Source organism: Microtus pennsylvanicus, chromosome 14 (assembly GCF_037038515.1).
Source record: "Microtus pennsylvanicus isolate mMicPen1 chromosome 14, mMicPen1.hap1, whole genome shotgun sequence".
Classification (NCBI taxonomy): Eukaryota; Metazoa; Chordata; class Mammalia; order Rodentia; family Cricetidae; genus Microtus; species Microtus pennsylvanicus.
In genome coordinates, this window is record NC_134592.1 from 10,644,485 (window position 1) to 10,665,235 (window position 20,751).

The 20,751-nt window shown below is 49.6% G+C and overlaps 1 protein-coding gene across 6 annotated transcripts in view; it reads left to right on the plus strand.

Annotated features, from left to right (window-relative positions):
• The window catches only part of Bcl11b (BCL11 transcription factor B), a 90,748-nt gene that overhangs the window by 2,212 nt on the left and 67,785 nt on the right, over positions 1–20,751 (plus strand). For 2 of the 6 annotated variants that reach the window (XM_075947386.1, XM_075947389.1), the window contains exon 2: positions 11,609–11,971. The exons of 1 other annotated variant lie outside the window; for it this stretch is intronic. In XM_075947386.1, the coding sequence (XP_075803501.1) occupies positions 11,609–11,971 (363 nt within the window). Of the gene's footprint in view, positions 1–10,097; positions 10,120–11,605; positions 11,972–20,751 lie in introns of those variants that run through there. 3 more of the 6 variants (XM_075947383.1, XM_075947388.1, XM_075947387.1) reach the window with 2 other exon arrangements.

Here is a 20,751-nt window from a genome sequence, read left to right on the forward strand (position 1 = left end):
TCACCTCCCTGCGCCGGGGCCGGGCTCCCCGCGCTGGAGCTGTAGAAAGCTATGAGCGACGGCTGCCGCCTAGGACTGGCTGCCCTGCGGTCGAGAGCCGAATATTTATGTTATATTTTAAAGAATTTAAATAAATAAATAAATATATAAAGGGGCTCTCCCCTCCCCTCCAACCCAGCACAGGAGCCATCTGCTCGGAGCTATTGCTGTTCCCATCTCTCCTTTGTTACCGCAGACACGTTAGTAAGAATTTGTGCATTTATTATTATTGTTTGGGGGGGATATATCTATCTATCTATATATATATTAAAGTGAGGTTCTTGGGAGAAGGATGCTTTTTTAAGGGAGGAGGGAAGAGGAGTCGCCTTTATTTTTTCAATGTTGTAATGTCAAAGGAGACTTGCTGGTTGTATTTAAAACAAAATGTTTTGCAATCAGATTTGAGTCTGGTCTCATCAAGATGCATTTGACCACTTGACGTTTATTTCCTTCTTTAGTAAGCTACAGCCACGGGTTATTTCACCGCTCCTTCCTACCTTTAGGTGAGGTAGTTATTAAAATGTACATACTCCCAGAGCTTAATTTGTCCAGGAGGTGGTTTGCCCCTGGGAACCCCTGTAAAGATTGTTTTTGGGGAGGGGAGAGAGTCGATGGGAAGGGGGAGAAGCTGGTAGCCCGGCACTGGAGCATTTGCTGTTGAGTATTCTGGAAAAGGCAAGTAGGTTTGCTGTCCCTCTCTGGGCATCCCTGGGACATCCTGAGCAAGCTCGGACCAGAGGGACGGGTGGCAGCTGGGCCTGGGGGTGAGAGGTGCTCGGTGTGACATCCTTCCAACCTGCATTGGTTTACTGTGTCACCCTTGCTCAGAGCAGCTGGGAAAAGGCAGCTGACGTTGTAGCAGAAGCAGAGAAGGCAGAGTGTTGGGAAGGAGAGGGCCAGGAGACTAGGCTGCCTTCTGGGGGCCCTGGGAGCCCAGGCATTGTTTAAGGGGTTTAAGCCAGAAGAGTGGTCCAACCAGTGCTCAGAAAACACTGCTTATCCCAAAGCAACCGGCTTCCCTTTCTCTGCTCTGTCATCCCGGAGGTGGTAAGATGGATGCAGGAGATCCACCGTGGCTGGGGAATGTGACTAGTGACAAACTGTAGGATGCAGGAGCCTTGGTTGCAAGGGCTCTGAAGCCCTGGCCAGAAAAGCAGGTGTTGTCACAGCCCCTTCAGGCGTTCACATGTGAGATTTCAGATGTGAAGAAAACCATCTAAAATGTGGCGTATCGTTTTCAGTTGGGTGACAGCCTTGGGCCTGTGGGGCAACAGCTTAAGGTTCTTTGGGGGTGACGCAACTTAGAATCACCGATGGCCAAGGAAACCAGGAAAACACAAAAATAGCATCCATGATCTTGGTGTGTTGGGTGTGGGGGTAGGAGGAGGACCCCCGTAATGAAGTTAGTTACATTTTAAAGGCAGGGCAGGTAAGAAGGGGAGCGGGGAAGCTAAGGGTGGCAGACAGCTGGAGAGGAAAGCCTGGCCTTCTGGTTTCAGAAGGTTCGACCCAGATGGATTTGGCTTTTCAAACAAGAGGACAGATACAGACAGCCATTAATAAAAACAAACACAAAAGACAAGGGGACAATGGTAGAAGGGGGGTAGGAGAGGTAACCTCTCCTATCAGGCAGAGGGAAGGGCCATGCTGCCAGGCAGGGTCAGGCAGAAGGAAATGTACTCTACAGTCGGTGGGAAAGCTCAAGGCTTTCTGAAGAAATAAGGGAGGTAAAATGGAGTGGTCAATTATAGAACCCTAATTAAGCCAACTTTTCAATAACCCACCAACAGGTTTCCGAGGAAGACTAGTAATTTTTGTATGCCTTCATGATTTTGCACAACAACCAGACACCCAAAATTTGCTGCAGAAGTTAGGCTAGCTGTATTAATTTCATACCAGCCTCTGCAAATAGGGTTTGTGATTGTTGCATGTTTTAAAGGTGGCTACGTTCACAGTGACCCGAACCCTAGAGTGCAATATGTCTATAATGGCCCACTTAAATTGTGTCCCTGGTAAATTTCATAGGACTTGGGCCCTCTTTTATTTTCGTCTTTTCGGTAGTCAGGTAGGGGCAATGAAGTTTGTCTGCCTTTTGCACAGAAGGGAACCCCGTGTCATTAGAAGTGTGATATGTCAGCAGCTTGGATTCCATGGGAGAATAAAAATGTGTTTGTCGAAGGTGTTATGCCAGGTTGATTTTATTCATCTGTAATTCACACCGGAGAGAAAGCAGCCATATGCATATTCTAACAACCCCAATATTTTTAAAGGGTATTTCTCCCCCCTCTTATTTGAAGATTTTTGTATATATGCATGTTTATTGTTTGGAGCCTGGGCTTTGGCAAATTTTGTCTGGTCTTCAGGATCCTTCATAACAGAAAAGCGAGTTGATTGTTTAGTCCTGGGGTGAATATGGTTGCTCCTGGGGAACTGAGACTTGGGAGGGTCAGGTTAGATGACTAGATGCACTTGGTGCCTTACCACCGAAGGTCTCAGCAGGTCTCCCTTGGCCGGAAGAAAGGGCGACTTTCGGCATGTTTGACAGTAATTGGAACTATGTCTCAGGTGAAATAGATGCATGTAGAACAGTCTAGTTACAGACTCCGGTTTCCTACAGCAGCCAGCCGGCAGGTTTCCAGCACCTAATCAGACACTAACTGCTGACCGGTCCTCCTAACCTTTGTGTATCCATTTTGCACCTCTTATCTCATTGCCGTGGACTCTTTGTTGCTTGTTGTGATAAAATACTTCACAAAGTAAACTTTCGGTGGAATTGGCTTTGGTTAACGGCAACCCTGATGCTTCAAGCCTCGCCTAGCGCCTCTCGTCAGCTAGGGGGCGCTCGGTGCCCGTGTCATGGTGGTGGCGGCTCCGCTATTCCTGGGAACCCGTGTCCATCAGCAGCATAGGCCGGCAGCAGCAGCAGCAGCGGCTGCAGTTTGTGTCGCTGCAAAATGTCTTAAGCGTGAAGTTGTAATATTGATTTTCCAGCAGAGATTCGTGCAGGATAAAATGAGAATATAAGTTTGAGAAATCTATTTTCAAGCCATCGCCATCGATTTGTAAGCCCTTACCTGGCAGGTGGGGAGGTATTTTCTTTTCCTTCAATTTCCTTTTCTTTTTAAACAATTAAAATTGCTATTCCTGAATGAGCATATGTCCCCTGATCTGTCCATGGTCTTGACGTTCTGAACATTTTGTTTTGTTGGTAAGGTATTCAGAATCCATTTGGGGAGTCCGGGAACAGTGAATACCATTTTAGGGGTGGTCTATCTTGGTGCATGTTACCTGAGAGGGGGGCACATATCACTGTGAATTGCTGCTTAAGGAAGTCCTGGACCCAAGACTGCTTGATGGATAGCAGTCCTTTCAGGTCCGATCCGTAGCCGGCTCAGCGCCATCCATCCCATAGTGAGCCCACAGAACTGAGGGGGAACCAGCTCTTTCCCTAAAGATATAACATAGCTCAAATCATGTGGGTAATCTTGTGTGCAAGGAGTGTGTGCTTGCCAGGGCCAGCAGCAGCCTTTCACCCCAGACAGTGCCCTTCGTGGCTGGCGTATCATGCGGCTACATTGCTCCCCAAACGTGTGATTTAGGACTGGGGAATATAGGTACCGTGTTGGTGGTGGGATTACTAGATCTATAATGTCTTTGCTTTAGAGTTCAAGAAATCTGCAGATAGCACAGTGAGCTGGAGTCCTATGCATGAGTTCAGTGGGTGAGCTCAAGAGCTTGCCCTGACACAGGAAAATGCTTTTCTTCTAACCTGAAAGAGAAATAAATTAGGTCAGACAAAAGCCTTCCCTGTCATCAGCTGGAGGAAGAGGGCCAGCCATTTATCTGATGATTTCTCTACTTCATTTAATGTTTGAACCCGGCCAGTTGTAAGCACACTGTGGAGGCCAGCACAGAGGGTAGCTCTGAATTGAAGAATGCAGTACCTTTCAGTTTTGGGTCTGGGCAGTGGCGTTTGGCCTACAGAAAACTGTTTTTTTTTTTAATCCAGTTTATAGAACCCCCCCCCCCCCCAATCATTTGCCCTGGAAGCTGAGGACCTTCTTGAGCGGTGACTACATACCAACACAGACTTTCAATTCATGGGAATATATAAATATATATGACGATGGGGTAGGTGGTGGCTGTGAGAAGCTCTCTCTCTTTTTTTTTGGCTGCCTGGTTGTCATTCTTTTTAGCCTAAACTCTCCAAGGATTTTGTCCCTAGGTTAATGCTGATGTTATATCTGGGGAGGATAGGTGAAAATAAACTCTTTTGGGGGACTGTACCCTGCACTGAATGGCCAAGGTATTGATGCCGGCTGAGCATCCTGCCCTGAAGACTTCATTAGCCTTAGGCATACTTGTTTTCTGCTTAGTCGGGAGGAGACAGAAGAAGGCTGGGGATGGTGGTCCCGCATCATACAGCTGTTCTGATCATGGCTTTGTCCTGTCTCAGCACCCCATTGACTCGTTGACTCGTATGATCCTGCCTGGGGGGGGGGTCTTGAGTGCTCTGCCCTCTCTGTCAGTTCTCCGACCTCATAAATCTGCTTTCCCGAACTGAAGCTAGATACCGGCCTGTGAGCTCTGTTCACATTCCGTTCCCCGTGTCTCTGGTTTGTGGACTGCCTCCTTTGAAAGCTTAGCTTTCTTTCCCAGGGTGTGCCCAAAGATTGCTGGGAGCAGGCTGTCAGGGGGACATACATCTTGTGCCCTCCTCAGGAGCTGGTGAGAGGTGGGCATAGCGATCTCTTGTTTACTGCCAGGATGAGCACACTAGATGGTGAGCCGTGTTGTGTTCCGGGGACTCGTGCTGGCGTTTTTGACACATGCAAGTCTTTTGTGTCGCCACTGAAATTCCAGAATTTCATTCTTTTTTTTTTTCCCTCTCTTTCTCTGTGGAAGCTGATAATTTGCTTGGGTGTGGAATTAGCCAGCTCAAGCTATTGACTGCAATGAGATGCCAGACCACACAAAATTAAGTAACTTCAAAGTAAAAAGAGGGTTAAAAAAAATCCTGTTTTGCTATAACTTTTTACGACCTTGTTTCACTGAACTGCTAAAATACAAATACATTTGCGAACCGCTCCAAGGGGCCTTCTAGAACAGCATGCCGAGAGACTGAAGAAAGCTGAGAGCCAGTATTACCGCGATTAGCAAGTGCCTCAGATGGAGGCATTGCTACCGACCGAAGACGATGGGGTTGGAGCCGTGTTTAAATTTCTACCTTGGAGAGGAGACACGGGAAGAAACTGCTGCCCTTGTGGGCTTCTCGTACCCTCTGAGGATCTGGATCCCCTGGAGACAGTCTTACGTGCATTGTACCCATGGACATCTTCCCCCTGTGTCTTTGAAAACCCAAATATTCAACAAAACAAATGCTCTCATTTGGCTGCAGAGAACAGTCTTATATCAAATCATTCCTAGCCCCGCTGTGGCTTGAAGATCGAAGGCACTTGCAGTTTCATGGGCAAATGTGTTTAGAAGCTGTTCTGTCGTTGATAGATTTTTTTCTTCCTCTTTTTTTTTTATAGGCAGCTGTTTTATTTATCAAAGCGTATGTCAGTTCATTCTCACTTGTCATGGCCTTAGCTTTTCATGTGGACTTTTTGGTATGATGAGGGTCTATGAGAATATCTGAGTATTAATTTTTTTAGTCTGTTCTTAGTTTTGAGGGGATCCAGCCTCCTGAACTCCGATTTTGGGGTTCTGGAGAGTCGTGCACAGTGAGAGAGAGGATGAGGACTAAGCTCGCGGAGCACTTTAGGACACGGTTAGGGGCTGATCTTAATCTACCCACGTGTCCCCCCAGGTCAGGCTGACAGAGGACAGTCTGCGCAGATGGAGGTCCCCTGCCCTCACCGTTGTAATTTCCCTACCCAGAGTCTGTCAAACAAGGCTGTATAAGTGAGGTTCTCCCTGCAGCTAAGATGTCTTCATGGATCAGAAACTCCCTACCTTCCTGGAATGCTGTCTAGGCTCCATCGTGCCCCTAGGTGGTCATATCAGCCCTAATCCCGGCCAGTTTCCGAGGAGGAGAAACCCACTCCGTCCTCACATTCTGTGACAACGGATTTCTGTCTGTCTTTATCCCATTTGTCAGAAATGATGAAAATTCAGGCCAGGTGTGGTGGCACACGCGTGCGTTTAATCCTAGCGTGGAGGCAGAGGCAGGCGGATCTCTGAGTTCAAGGTCAGCCAGGTCTACGGAGCTAGTTCTAAGATAGCCAGGACAATACAGAGAAACCCTGTCTTGAAAAACAAAGCAATAACAACAACAAAAAAAAAAAAAGAGAAAGAAAAGGCAAAAGAAAAGAAATGGTGAAATTTTCAAATTTCAGTTTGAGTTGTGTGCTGTGGCTGGCATGAAACAGGCGGCGGGGGGGGGGGGCAGCCCCAATGTGTGCTATGGCCCTGTCCTTCTGGGGAGGTGGTTCTTGGAGAGTCTTAGGGAGATGCTGGGAACTGACACTTGGGACCTGCCGCACTTCTAAACCCACTGAGGGACAGCGGTCAGGGCAGAGGGAGTGGGATAGATGTGTAATTCCTGCTTTGGATCCTGGTAGTTGGGACCTGCCAGAACGCTGTTGGGGACCTAACCCTTTGCCACCCAGCGTGGGCCTTCCTCCCAGTGTGTGCGTCCTCTCACTTCCACCTCACCCTCTCTGGGCACATCAATATTCCCTCGGTTGCAGAACTCCATAAAACCTCTGGTTGTGTCTTGCGTCATCAAGTCATAGATCATTTTCTCCCCCAAGAATTGATTCCTGCTTTCTCCCACCCAGCCCCCTCCTTCCCCTCCCTGGGGTTGTTATTTTCCCCGTGATCCAATAAATTAAAAATTGATGGGAGTTCAGAAAGTGTTGGGCTCTGCCGGGTACGAGTGTAGGTGGGGCTTCCTGTTGCCGTGTGCATCTCTTGGTGTCTCGGCCTCTCCAGAGTGTCCACCCGGCCGAGCGTGAGGAGAGCCTTCTGCAGACTGTTGGTAGGCACAGGCCAGCTGCCTGAGACTCCGGCTTCCTGGGAAGCAGGCATAAAGTCTCCAGTCAGAGGAGGCAGAGCTCGCTGGATGCTGAACGTTTCTTGTAAACATACATATGCATTGTGATGGCGGCTGTGGGCTGTGACGTTGGCGGCACACTGTTTTAACAGCCAGCCCCCTCTCCCCATCCTTTCTTACTGTCTCCACCTACCTTATTGAGACCATGCAGACTGTGGGTTAGCCATTAAGGATAGAGACTTGGAGTTGAACAGAAGCAAGGGGGAACATGAGCCCATGTACACAATAGTGTGTGTGTGTGTGTGTGTGTGTGTGTGTGTGTGTGTGTATGTGTGTGTAGCAGTACACACACCCCATGGCCTGGGCACAGCAGGTAGCTGGTTTTCTGGCTGGAATTCCCTGAAGGGCAGGTGTGGGGCGGTTGTTGATGGACCAGGACGGGCAGGGTCCTGGGATCTGTGTGCACACAGAGGACTCCCAGGCCAGGGGAGGCCTTCTGAACCCCACTGGAGGTTTGATGGCTGCCTGACTGGGCCAGTGTGAACAGCTCCTCTCCACTTCTGTCTTCTGTCCCAGATTCCTTCCCAGTGGGGCTGAGACATGGGAAGTTTGCCTTAGGATCAAGGGTTTCCCCTTCCACTTAACAATGATGCCCATTATTATTTGTGAAGCCTGATTTCATTGCCTCTAAATGCGTTTACCAGCTGGGAGAAGGCCCAGCCTTGTAAATAAAGTGTGGTTTTGTTGTAAAAGAAAATCGAGCTCCCCTCCCACCCCTGTGTGTGTAAATATATATTTGTTCACGTGCTTTAGATTTAATATTTCAGAACTCTCTCCAATCCTGTGGTATCATATTCAAGCAAGTTGCTGGCTGCTTCCGTCCATTCATTTTCCTCTTTAATGAGTCAAACATTTTAGCAACCGCTGCTCTGATTCGGCTCATGGTGTATGGAGAGCAGTAATATTTCGCAGGCCGCCTGACACTCGGAGTTTTTCAGGGAAGTGCGCATCTTTTCAGAGAAATGTTTTACCTGTGCCCAGCTTGTTAAGGCCTGAGTTTGTGGGATGAGGCTGAGGGAGGGGCTGGTTTGTTGAGTCTGGGGCTGGAAGGCCGGTCTGTCTCCTCTCCTGTGGCAAGTGGGACTCTCTGCCTATGGAAGTGGAGGCTGGGATACGCAAGTGTCTGGGCCAGACCTCTGCCTTCAGTGCAGGGCTGCCGAGGAGGGTTCCCAGAGGGCCAGCCTCCCTTTTCTCAGGACTTGGCCAAGAAGTTCTTTTCCCTTTTCTTTCCTCTGTTATTGATACAGTTCTTAGAAGACACACACACACACACACACACACACACACACACACACACACACACTATATGCCCAGCCCATATCCGCCTGCCAGCGGAAATGAAACCACAGCTTTTGGGGTGTCTCTCAGAGCTCTGCCTGAGCTTTCAGGCCCAATCAGCTGCCTGGTTCACCCAGAAGTTGGGGTTCAGTGGGACTCTGCTTCCTGAATGCTGGGGGGTGATCTTGCCACCTTCCCCAGGAAAGAATCACTAGCCACAGGCCCCAGTTCAGAGACCCACTCCCATAGACTGGAGGTGGGGAGAGGAACCCCCACTCCTTGGTGTTCGCAGGGTGAGCATGCCGCCACCTTCAGGAGTTTTACTTTCAACACTGGAAGTGGGAGGGGAGGTAGTTTTTATTTTTTTCCTGGTTCCTTCTCCTCCCAACTCCTTGAGTCGTGGCAGTGGGTTGGGTCCCAGTTTTAAAGGCAAGGCCTGAGTTCTGAGCTGAGCCTGTGCCGGCACAGCCTAGCCTGTCTGTAGGGCCCTGGTGCTCCAGGTTGGCTGCCTGTGAGGGGGAGGCACAGAATTCAGAACTACAGCTTAGTAAACAGAATTGGGGGCACTACACCAGTGACTGGGGCTCACGGGCCTCGCTGTATGAGGGAAGTGAGAAGACAGACTGAACACAGATGGACAGACCTTCACCTAGATATTACAAAAGACGATGCTGGTTTGGCGTCTTGGTCAAAGGAAATGTGGACAGGGAAGGAATATCGTGCAGACATAGATGACATTTACTAATTTTTATATAAGCCTGTGTTTCTTTGGAATTAGAGAATCACTTTGAAATTTTGTGACTTGAACCCTCCTAGCAGAGAGGGCATAACTCAAACTCTAGAGAATTGTCCGGGTGGGTGGGCATGGCTGAAAAAAAAACTTATTATTATTATTGATGGTAGACTCAATTAAAGGTCTGTGGAGCACAACATTGGGTCGGGGATGTGGGTTTATTGTTTCTATCAAAGGCTGTAAGGACCAGGTGCGCTGCCAGGCCGGCTCAAGGCGAGCACTGAAAAACCACACCACAGATACACCTCACCTGCTTCGTTTGGATTCTCAGTTTTATTTTGCCCTCCTTTTTTTCTTTTCTTTTCTTTTCAGCTCATTTCCTTTGTGCCCCCCCCCCTTTTTTTTGGACCAAATAATACTTTGACAGCCTTCTTCTCCCAGTTATTAGTGTTTCCTTTCTGCAGACGGGCACAACCCAGCCTTCTATTTCTAAAGGGCTGTTCGCACAGCCCTCTCGTTTGGCTCTGAAATTATGTATATGTAATTGGTAATTAAAGGTACAAGCTTTTCAATATAAACAGTATTGCTCAATGTTAGATTATTAAAGGGAAAGGAGGCAACGAACAATTACCTTCTACGTCCCGACAAACGGTTTATAGGAACCCAGTCTTTCCCTCGAACCTTCAGCTTGAAGGTTGTGATTACATTTTAACCATGGCAAGGCAGCTTTTCATAAGATAAATCGGTAAATTAATTACGTAGCATTGTCTTCGAGCTCCCTTTTAAGAAAACTCTGATTTCTTTTTCAAGTATAATTAATGGTTTCTGGGCGGTGTGGCGAGGATTGCCCCTTTACCTATTATTTTTTGTTGTTGTTAAGGTGCAACAACAGATTTAGGATTTACACATCTGCGGGGTGTTTCTGAACTGCCATGTTTTCGGGTGCCTGTCAACATTTAATTCACAGAGGGCCTGCGTACCTCCTGGTGACCACGGGCAGAGACTCAAGGTGTGATTTCCATTGGCGGTACCTGCTCCTCTCTCCCTGTATCACGCGTGGCTCCAGGGGCACATTCTACGTCACCAGCCTCAGACACTGCAGTCAGTTTTGCACATGGACTCACACAGGCCCCGAGCAAACTTATGCTCAGAAAACACAAACAGCGACTTCCACGTAGTATTGGAGACGCCACAGACTGTTTCCCTTCATGTTTCCACTCTCTGGCTCTGGCCCATTAATAACCTCACTGTCATGGAATGCCTCTTCCTCCTCTTCACCCCTCCAGCTCTACTGTGCCAATCATTCCCCCTTTCTAATTGCCGTATAGCTTACGATTTACCTTCCTCCTCGGTGTCAGACCTGTGGCTGTTCCCAGATCCCGTGAAGACCTGGCTACTTGTGCCTTCTTCCCAGCTGACAGGGAAGAATTCCAGCCAGGGTTGCCCAGACCCCAAGGGGAACACGGAACCTCCCGTCCACTGCCTTTGATTTATTACGCCACTCTGCTGTACGGCTTTCCAAGGGCCCCTTGAGGGAGTGGCTGATTCTTGAAGCATTTATTAGCTTCAAAATATTTAGGTCGTGTGCCCCTTCCAAAATAATAACACAAACAGCAAAAGGAAGTGCTCTGACTGCTACAGACCCATGGAAAGTGCACTTCGAGATCTGCCAAGCAATGATTTTGGAGTCCGAAGAGGCTTTCCCCCCTCTTCTTTTCTCCCTGTCTTGAATGAAAAGAAAACCGATCGATAAGAAAGGACGGTGTGAGCTGATAAAGCCCTGAGAGTTTTTGAGGGTCTGGAGGTCTGAGCAGGAGCCCAGCATGTGGGGAAGCCGGCGTTCCCTTTCACATTCTGGAATCTGACTCTTCCCTCTGAGCACGGGTGCTTCTTTCTCTGGGCAGGACTGGCTTTCTAACGCCTGTCTGGGTTTCTGGGTTTCTGTTTTCCAGTTTGGTGCCTGGCCAGGACTCAGGTGGAAGAATGCGAGCAGGAAGCTCATGAATGGGGAGGCTAAGAACATGAATGAAAGCTGGTGGGGAGAGAGCCCGGCTCCAGATGGAGAGAGGGGTTGGGGCCCAGCGTTACTGCCTTGCTTCTCAGCTTTGTCACCCATTGGAATTAACGGGGGGGGGGGGGCAGCTTAAAGAATGCCGATGTTTGGCTTCCAGAGTCATTGATCTGGAGTGAGAAGCTCGCTCTCCCAGTGATGCTCAGATACCCTGAAGTGTGAGCTGGCAGTCGGGGTGTGCGTGTGGGGAGAAATTGGCAAGGTGTGCTCCAGGGAGCGGAGAATCTGTGCTGCTGTGATGACCTCAGGGCTATGATGGGATGGAATGGTGAACTCCAATTCTGGGAGGATTTGGGGAGCCACAGAAACTGGCAGCCAAGGGGCCTGCTTCTTAGTGGGAAGGGGTGGAGGGAGCTGGTGCCTGTGATCACCTAAGCCCATCTTTGTCTTCTCTGCCCCTCCCCTGTCTCCTTTCTGTCTCCAGCAGAGGCTGACCATGTGGAGGCTGCCATCCTCGAGGAAGACGAGGGTCTGGAGATAGAGGAACCTAGCAGCCTGGGGCTGATGGTGGGTGGCCCCGACCCTGACCTACTCACCTGTGGCCAGTGTCAGATGAACTTCCCTCTGGGGGACATCCTGGTGTTTATAGAGCACAAGAAGAAACAGTGTGGGGGCCTGGGGGCCTGCTACGACAAGGGCCTGGACAAGGGCAGTCCTCCACCCTCCTCTCGCTCTGAGCTCAGGAGAGTGTCGGAGCCAGTGGAGATCGGGATCCAGGTCACCCCTGATGAAGATGACCACCTACTGTCACCCACGAAAGGCATCTGTCCCAAGCAGGAGAACATTGCAGGTATGACATTTGCTCGCCTGGTGGCTGCTGAAACCGCCTCCCTGGCTGGTCCTGCCCCTTAACCTTGGAGCCTTGATTCTTAGGGAGATCCAGGGCCTTCCAAGATGGCCTCTGGGTCACACTATCTGGGGCAGTGGCCCTCTGGGGAAGACAGCCGAGGGAGGCCCGACTGCCGACTGCTGCATGTTGGGTACTTTGCTTTTGGTGAGGGAGCCTTATCTTGAGCTTAATCCAGAGGTGGCCTGGAGCGCAAGGTGGAAATTTGGAGGTTGTCTTTGTCGGTAATCTTGGCTCAGTCCCTGGCTTTGAAGCCAGGCTTGGTTTGGACTCTGTTATTCCCAACCCGGAAATGGTGTTTTTCTCATCTCTAAGATGGAGTTCAGGAGACCTTCCTGGTGTCTGTCAGTTGCTGTAAGGACTCAGAAGATTCTGAGTGTGGCAGTACCTGGAGGCACTTACATGTGACATTTGTCTCCTCTCCTTTCTTGGGACTCAGTTTCCCCAGCTGTGAAAAGAGGAGGTAGGTAGACCATCTGACCCATAAGCCTGCTTCCTGTTTTGCCTGGCCCTCAGTTTGTGGGAACCTGTCTGAACTCTGATCCCTTAGAGGAGAACGGATATTCTTTTTTTTTTTTTTTTGGCTAGCTATTTGGTTCTACCTAGATAGCTGTTTTGTTGCCCTGAAGACCAGGTATGGAGCCTCAGCCCCAGGTACCAGTGGTGTCTTTCAGTGGGATGTACCCACTTGGTGACTTTGCTGTATGTCTTTCCTTCTTGGCCATACTGTGGCGTGCTAGAGTCTCCCAGGGAACCTCCGTGTGTTGTGCAAACCAAAGGTCTTGCTTCTGGGGAATATGAGAGATTTGTTCTACTGTGTTTCCCCAAAGAGACAGCAAGACAGGCTTTAGGGTTTGTTCAGATAAGGGTTCAAGTTCTGCCTTTTGACTTTGGGCTGGCTGCTTCATGCGTTTGAGCCTCAGTTTCCTCTTTTGTCAATAGGGAGTGAATAATCCTAGCAGGCCTGGTATGGGAATGGAGAAAGAAGGGGCAGCGGAACTTGCTCTCACAGTTTCCTTCCGACTTGGCCTCATGCAAGTAGGTAGCCAGATGGAGAAACATAAAAACAGTCCCTGTGGTGTTTGGGTCATGAACCCTGAGGACACTGGGACAAAGCATAGGCCAGGGACTCACATTAGAGGCAGTCATCATCACGGCCAGCCCACCTCCAACACATGCCAGTTGCATGTCTTTGGGCCCCAGTTTGTCACCTGTTTGCTGGGAGGAGCTGCACAGTCTGCACACGTCTGAAGGCACAGGCTGGGCAGTGGGGAGCAGGCGAGCCTGTGGACGATCTTGGCCTAGACTTTGCTTTCTGGTGGGTGTCTTAGTGGGAATCAGGTATGAAGACAACGGCATCATAACCAGGCACAAAAACAGGGCCCGCACGACGCATCACCATTAAGGCAAGAAGGGCGTCTGGTCCCTTGTCGTTGTCAGACATACCACTTGGGATGGATTTCAGAAGTGGGGGGACACCTGGTGTCAATAGCGTACAGCAGCCATTGAGGGGTGCCTGGCCCTTATTTACTTTCATCTGAGCCCAGCCTCCAAATCCTCATTTTATGTTGAAGTCTTTCCCAAGGAGAGCCTGTGGATCACCGTGGGGAAGTTTGCTTAAGAAAGCAACTAAATGTGATTTTTCAAAAAGCGGTTCATCTCCTGGCAGCTTCGTCCTTATCCTCCAGCTCCCCCGATACCCTGAGTCCCCCATACTGTTAGTGACCCATCGTATTTTTATTTATGTGTGATGGGAGATGTCCTCAGCCCTTCTGTTCAGTGGCACGGCAAGCGAAGCAAGGTGGGGAATGGATTTCTTCCATAGGTGGAATAAGCCCTTAGCAGCCTAAAGCGAAACGTTTGTTCAAAGCATTTCAAATGTTATTCTAATCAAAGGCACACAGCACCCTGCCTGCTGTGTCAGCTGCAACTGACCATTTTGTTCTCGCGACCCAATCCACCCACCCTTCCTTTCCACGCCCGGGTCTCCTGGCCCCTCCCTACTTGGGTACCAACTTTTCTTTTCTTTCTTTCCTTCCTTCTTTTTTTTTCTTCATTTAATAGAAAGGAAAGATTAAAGAATAAAACATCAGTGGCTCAAATGTATAAAGTAATTTAATATGGTGAGAGCATTAATTATTTTAGCTTAATTGAATTCTGAGGACTCTGCAGTCCTTGCAGCTTGGTAGACAAGGCCTGTTTATTATTTCTCTGTGTAGATTAACAGTAAAGGAAACACAGATAACTTTCAGTTATTTATTGTAAAATAAATGTGTCAATTCGTGTGTGAAGCAAGCTGCTCAAAGATAATTGAGTCTTTATATGTTAAGAGGGGAGCCAGGAATCGCGGACTCTTCTATATCCAGGCTTCCGGAAATCCTTACAGCTGCTGTCCAGGCCGCTGGCACACTGGCCTCAGTGGGCCCCTTGCTCCTGCCTCCTGGCTGTGGCTTCAGGGGCACTTCCCATCTGCCCCATGCCCTGCGGCTGTCTTCTCTGGCCTTGCTGGTCCCTGCCAGTAGCTAGTGGGCAGGTGGCTGTTGATCCTCGGGACTCTGCTTCTGGCTGGCTGGGGTAGCAGTGAGAGTGTGTCACGTTCTGCAGCCTTCACTTGCTTCCCGTAACCTTTCCTTTCTACCAGAAACTTCTAGAAGCAGGGCCCCAGAGATGGATGAAGGTGTTGAGATTTTTTCCTGTCCTTCACTGTGTCCCCAGGGTGAGAATTGAGCTGAGATCTGACTAGTCTTCCAACTGAGGTGTGAATTCTGTCCCTACTCTTTCTTTGGCAATATCATTCTGAAGATGGCTGTAAACAGTCTGTGATCTTTTCGTTGTTTTAATTGATAGAGGATTAGGAAGGTACAGAGAGGAATTTATAAAGCTCAGCTCCCGGAGGAGGGCACTCTTCCTTCCTTCCTTCCTTCCTTCCTTCCTTCCTTCCTTCCTTCCTTCCTTCCTTCCTTCCTTCCTTCCTTCCATACCTACCACTCTTCTCAAGAGGATTGTGTGAGGAGATAGCAGCCCTGTCCTTGATGCTGGTCTCCTCAATGATGCTCACTGGCTGTGGTAGAGGAAGTTCCTGGTGGCTGTCAAGGCCCACCTAGGGACAGTGGTGATTGGCTGAAGTAAAGCCTTTGGCTGAGGTCTGAGTCAAGAGTGCAAGGGGTGTTGATGGTAATACCCACCCGTGGAGGTCCTGGGTGCAGCTAGTGATGCCTCCCTATGGGCCTCTCTGCCTCTAGCAGGGATGCTCCGCTCAGGCACTAGGTCCATGCACCCAGGCTGACCCGGGTGGGGGGTGAGGAGATACAGGGTTTGCTGAGGGGCTGTCTAGGGCAGGGACAGAGAGAAAGGATTTCAGTTGTTTGGGGTCCGAAGCTGTGTAGGAAAGACAGGACATGAGGCCACTCTGCTCCCAGCCCTCCAGCCCTTCAGAGACTCAGTTTTTCTTCTCTGTGCTAAAGATGACTCAGGCCTGTGTGTGGGTAGCTGGTACAGGGAGGGCACAAGTACAGTGTACATGTGAGTGCATGCATGTGCTCCCCCAAACCCGAGGTTTTCTATCATGGCTCTCTGCTTCCCAACCGCACACAATTTTGGGTGTTTTAGGAAAGGCTCAGTAAGAACCGTGGAAGCTTCCACTGGGTTCTGAGACTCACACATCATAAACAACGGTAGGGTAAGATGGGCAAGGGTTCAAGCCCACCCTTCTATCTTTTATCACATCAACGCCATGTTGTGATGTCCGGCACAGTGCCTCATCCTGGGAAGGGGTTGGGGACCTTGGTGTCCCCTGGACTGAACCCAAAGGCATTTACTGCAGTGGGTCTGATGGAGACTCTCTATACTTTTCCAGTCTCTCTTGCTTCTTTTTCTACATCATGAAGAGGACTTAATGAAAGGAGACCTAGGATATACCACATAGGTTGTGGCCTTCAAAGGAAATTTGGTTCTTCATGTTATCACCCAGCCATACTCAAAAGGGGGTTGGTCCAACGGGGAGGAATCTGCTATCACCATCTTTTCCTTTCCCTGAATTAAAAAAGGAAACAAAAGAAGGACATGGCTGTTCTTAAGGGGTTGAGGTCTTTTTTTTTTTTAATTACAGATATAAGGGAGAAAGCAGGCAGGCAGGGACAGCAGCATCTGGGAAAGTCCAGAGTAAACATGGCCAGGCTGAGCTGAAGCATGTTTGAGAGAGCGGGAAGGAGAAGAGAGATGCCATGTAGACGAGTGCTTGGACTAAGGAACTGGTCAAGAGATGGGCATAGCCAAAATGCCTGAGTTATTTAGGGGCCAGAGAAACTAGGGGAGGGGAAGCCCAACCAAGTCCCTGGGCAGGAATAGTTTAGGGTGGAGGGTGGACGTATGCCGGACAGGAAGACCCTGTAACAGGTAGGAACTGAGGGATGCTGGGAGCACCTGGCGACCTGAGTCTACTTTGATGTTACTAGGCATCTCAGTCATTTGTCCCAGGTTTGAGCCCTAACACTCCCAAACCCCAAATGTCAGGCTTCTGAAATGCAGGCTATAGGAGAGTAATGGCGGGAGGTGGTAGGTCCCTAGCCTGGAGGTGACAGGTGGCTGTCACCATGGTGTCTGTGCTTGCTGTATGTGTCTTCATTGGAAAACCTGAGCTGGGCCTAGGATGAGCCTGGAGAGCCCTTGGACAGACAGGGGTTTGGTTTATGGTTTCAGAATCCCACTGCTGGAGAAAGGGGGTCCTGGTGAGCCCCATGGTTTCCATGCTGCTCTGAGAATAGTCGCTGCAGGGTATATAGAAAATTCAGTGTGAAAAACAGAAACGTTACCCTGGATGTGAGAGAAAATGACTAAGTGGCTTGTGCTGGAAGCTGGAGATAACCCCACTTGAGGGGCGTCTCAGAACCCTTGCATTTGATCCATTGGGAGCTGTTATTTTCCCTCAAAATTAAGATTACTTAAATCCATGTATATTGTGGTATGGATTATCTTGTTTTATTACTAAGTCGTGACAACTAATTATTAGTCCTGTCTGTAGTGAGGAACAGGTCCGTGTTCTGCCTGAGGAACCATAGCCGTGGGAGAACACTGGCTGGTGGACTGACCTCAGGGCTCAGGTTGGCCTGCCGGGAGGTCCAGATAGGCGCCGCTGGATTTTTCTTGTCGTTGTCCTAGAGGAGTTTCCTCAGATTTCTCACTTAAGTTTTAAGCCTCCAAATAGATACTTATAATCCTATATTGAATTCGGGTTTGGAAGGTTCTTGGAGAAGTTAAGGAACTTGCCCGTAGGAAAGGGGAGTGAGACCTGCTTGACCTGGCCAGCTGACATTGGTTTTAAGGAGAGGAATTCTGCGAGTTGCCTGGAAGATCTGGGGGTCGCGGGCACCAAACACCTCTATTCCCCCATCTGACCTGAGTTTGGAAGCCCATGCTGGAGTCTGGATGCAGCCAGGAATCCTCAGGCCCCCAAAACTTGACCCTTGCATGTGAAGGTGACAGCTGAGCAAGCTCTAAGATGTAAATTTCCATGGGCCTGGGTTGAAATTTTTTTTTATCACTCATGAAAATTATTTGCTTTATTTTATACTCCTTGTTGCAGTTGTTTGTAACCCACAAATACAAACCATTTGTTTTATTTTGTGGAATTGTGGGTTTGAGGAAGTGTTAGCTGTTCATTTCTGGGAGTCTCCACCCCTGTACCACTCGATGGTCTATTGCTTTCCAGGACAGGCTGCTTACTGTAATTTTTACTCAATGTTGTATGGCCGTACACTCAGCCCCTAGACCAGGAGCTGTGGTTACAGGGGGTCACTCAGAGGAAGGCTGGCCTCAGAGATGACATGGAAGAGCTGGAGCTGGCAATGTCAGCACAGACTTGGTGGCTTGTGTGAAGTTAGCGCTCATGATCCCGAGTCAGGGCGGGCACTGACCGGACAGTGCCCTACCTGTCCTGTGCCCACCTGTGGTTATGTGTCCATGGTTGATAGTGAGGCCCCAGCTGCAGGATGGTAACCCGCAGGCGGCTTCCTGGGTCCAGGGAGAAAGAGTCAGGCTGAGGGGCGGGGGTCTGGCAGAGACCTGGAAAGTATATCACTATCACTAACCATCACTGCCCAACCCTGAGTCTTGGGGCCTTTTGTCTCTCGAACAGGGTCCCACTTTACCTGTAACTGGGGTGAGCTCTGCATGGCAGGGGACAGAGGCTCCCTCGCTGTATAAACCAGAGCAGTGCTAGTGACAGACACAACTTCAGTTCTGAGCTGTAGTCCAAAATCTTAATGGATTTAAAAAGCATTGGTCAGCTAGAAGGGTTTTCTCCCCACCTCCTGTTAGGCGTATGTCTTTATTTGCTGAATGACATATTGGCCCATTGCAGTTGAGAAAGGAGGAGAAGGAAGAGGGAAAGAAAGAAGCCTGGCTCTGAGGGAGAATTTAGCCACACTCAGTCTGTTATTGTTTTTGGTTTGACAGTAGTTAGCAATTGAGTTTCTTTTATTTTGTATGTGCGTGAGTGTGTGTGTGTGTGTGTGTGCATGTGTGTGTGTGTTGCACAAGGTTTGTTGCTGCTGGTGGTATTAGTCTCATGCAAAGCTAGGGAGATTTGTGTCCACGACTATGCGAAGAAGACAGCCTGGCCTTCGGTCCTGTCCCCCTGGGCTTGTCTTTTCACTGGAGGTTGAGGTTTTCATTGTTGGATTTTCAACTTAATGCATGCTTCTTGGAGCTTAGTATGTGCTATGTGGCCCTGTTTCCAAGGCCTTGTAAAGATTAACCCTCCATTTGATCTTTTAACCTTGCGCGGTAGGTGTTAACCTAAACCCCATTTTACAGAAGGGCAAACGAGCAGAGATGCGGTCATATTTGATTCTTGGTTCCATCTGCGCTCTCCACCCTCTGAAAGCTGTAAGTCAGCTGCTACTTTCGTTTTGTAGGAGAGGCAACTGAGTCATAGGCAGGGCAGTGTCTAAGTCTGTGGGTGGTTCACTGGAACCCGCCGCCTGCCGCCTGCCCCGAAGGGGTCTTCACTGGGCCATCCTTCTGGGGGACCCAGTGTTTACTGTGGTAGGCACAGACTTTCTGCCTCTAGCTGAGCAGTGGGTACTGTGTCCTGGAAGCCATTCTGAGAGGACAGTGCCCCTAGCTGTCCTGTGCTTATCTGTGGTTATGTGTTCATTTTTGACCATGCTGCCCCGGCTGTAGGATGGCTTCCTGGGTCCCGGGAGAAAGAGTCAGGCTGAGGGGCAGGGGTCTGAGACCTGGAAGGTATATTCTTGCTGTGTGACCTTGAATCGGTCCCTTCCCTCTCTGTTTCCCCTGTCTTCTAAGCTAAAATATGAGAAGGTTGTTAGGCCCCTCAGCTTCTCATCTAAGCCCCTCCTACCCAACCACCCGGATTTGACTCATTTACATATGGGGTTTGGGGAGTTAGTTTCCCTGAAGAATTTGCTCTATTGAAAATGAAAACCATTGATTGGGGGGGGGGCGGCGGCAAACAGAGTTCCGGGGAGGGGGGTGCTGAGGGGAAAGCACAGGTCCAGATGTCATCTGTTTGTGGCTTCCCATACAGCATACCTAGACCTCATTCCTGGGGTGAAAGACCCCACTCCCGGTGTAGACGGGAGACAGGCTGTTCAGAAGTACCTCCCAAGGCAGAGCAACCCCCTCTCCCCAGTCCAAAACAGCCACACCTAAAGATGTGTGATTATAGCTGTCGCTCATAGGCTAGAGCCAGAGGGAAGTTTTCCAAGACTCTTAGGTCGTCAGTGTGGACCCAGCCTTAAAGGGGCAGACCAACTGCCGATATCGGGATCAGCGTCTAAACGCAGAGCCTTGTAAAATGGCTGCAGCCCCAGTGCCTGGTTCATGCCCCCAATGAAGGCACAAACGAATCCCAGTTAGCGTCCAGCAAGAATAAACCTTGAACTGTCTAATTAGTCCCCTTTCAGCTTTTCCAAGGCAGGCCAGATTTCTGGAGAGGGTAGGAGTCCATTTAGGGACGGGCTCCTGAGGATGAGGGGCAGGGACTGTTCTAGGTTTAGGGTGAAAGCAAGGGTCTGCATTCTTTTTTCCTTAAAAACAAACAGGCCGATCCTCCCTTGACCCCTTTCCACCTCCAGCAAATGGCTGGCAAACCGTTGTGGGGTCCTAAACCAAAACTAAGGTCTTTCTTGGAGCCCGAGCTGGGTCTGCCCCCACCCCCACCTTAGTTCAAAGCTAGCCAATTAAGAGACCTAAACAGTGCGGTCTTCTCTGCATCACTGGCTTGTAAAACTTTCCCTGAAAACCAGGCGACTTTATTCGCTGGGAAGGGGCAACAAAGGCATGTAATTTTTCCAACCTGGCCTTTGCTTGGGAGAAAATGGGAAAGAAAGTCATTTTCGTAAACAGAGTCTCTCAGAGCCGCAAAGGAGGTCCGCGCTTCGGGTCGGGGTCTGCACATCGCAGGACAGTGGTCTGGAAAGTGGCCCGTGGTTGTGGTGGTGGTCTGTTAGGTTTTAGGGTGTTTTGAGGCCTGTGATGGGGATCGAGGATGGGGGTAGACATCACTGAATCTCTTCTCAGGCTCTTGGTTCAAGGTACCACTAATGCAATTTTCCAGGCACCCGGACAGTGCTACTTGAAAGAATCCTTTCCCGCCTCTCGGCCAGCAGCCCCTCCCCCACACGGCCTCAGGCCCTCTCCTAGGCTCCTGAGAGTGGGGGTACTGGAACTGCGCTCCCCCCGGCCTTGTCCACATGGTG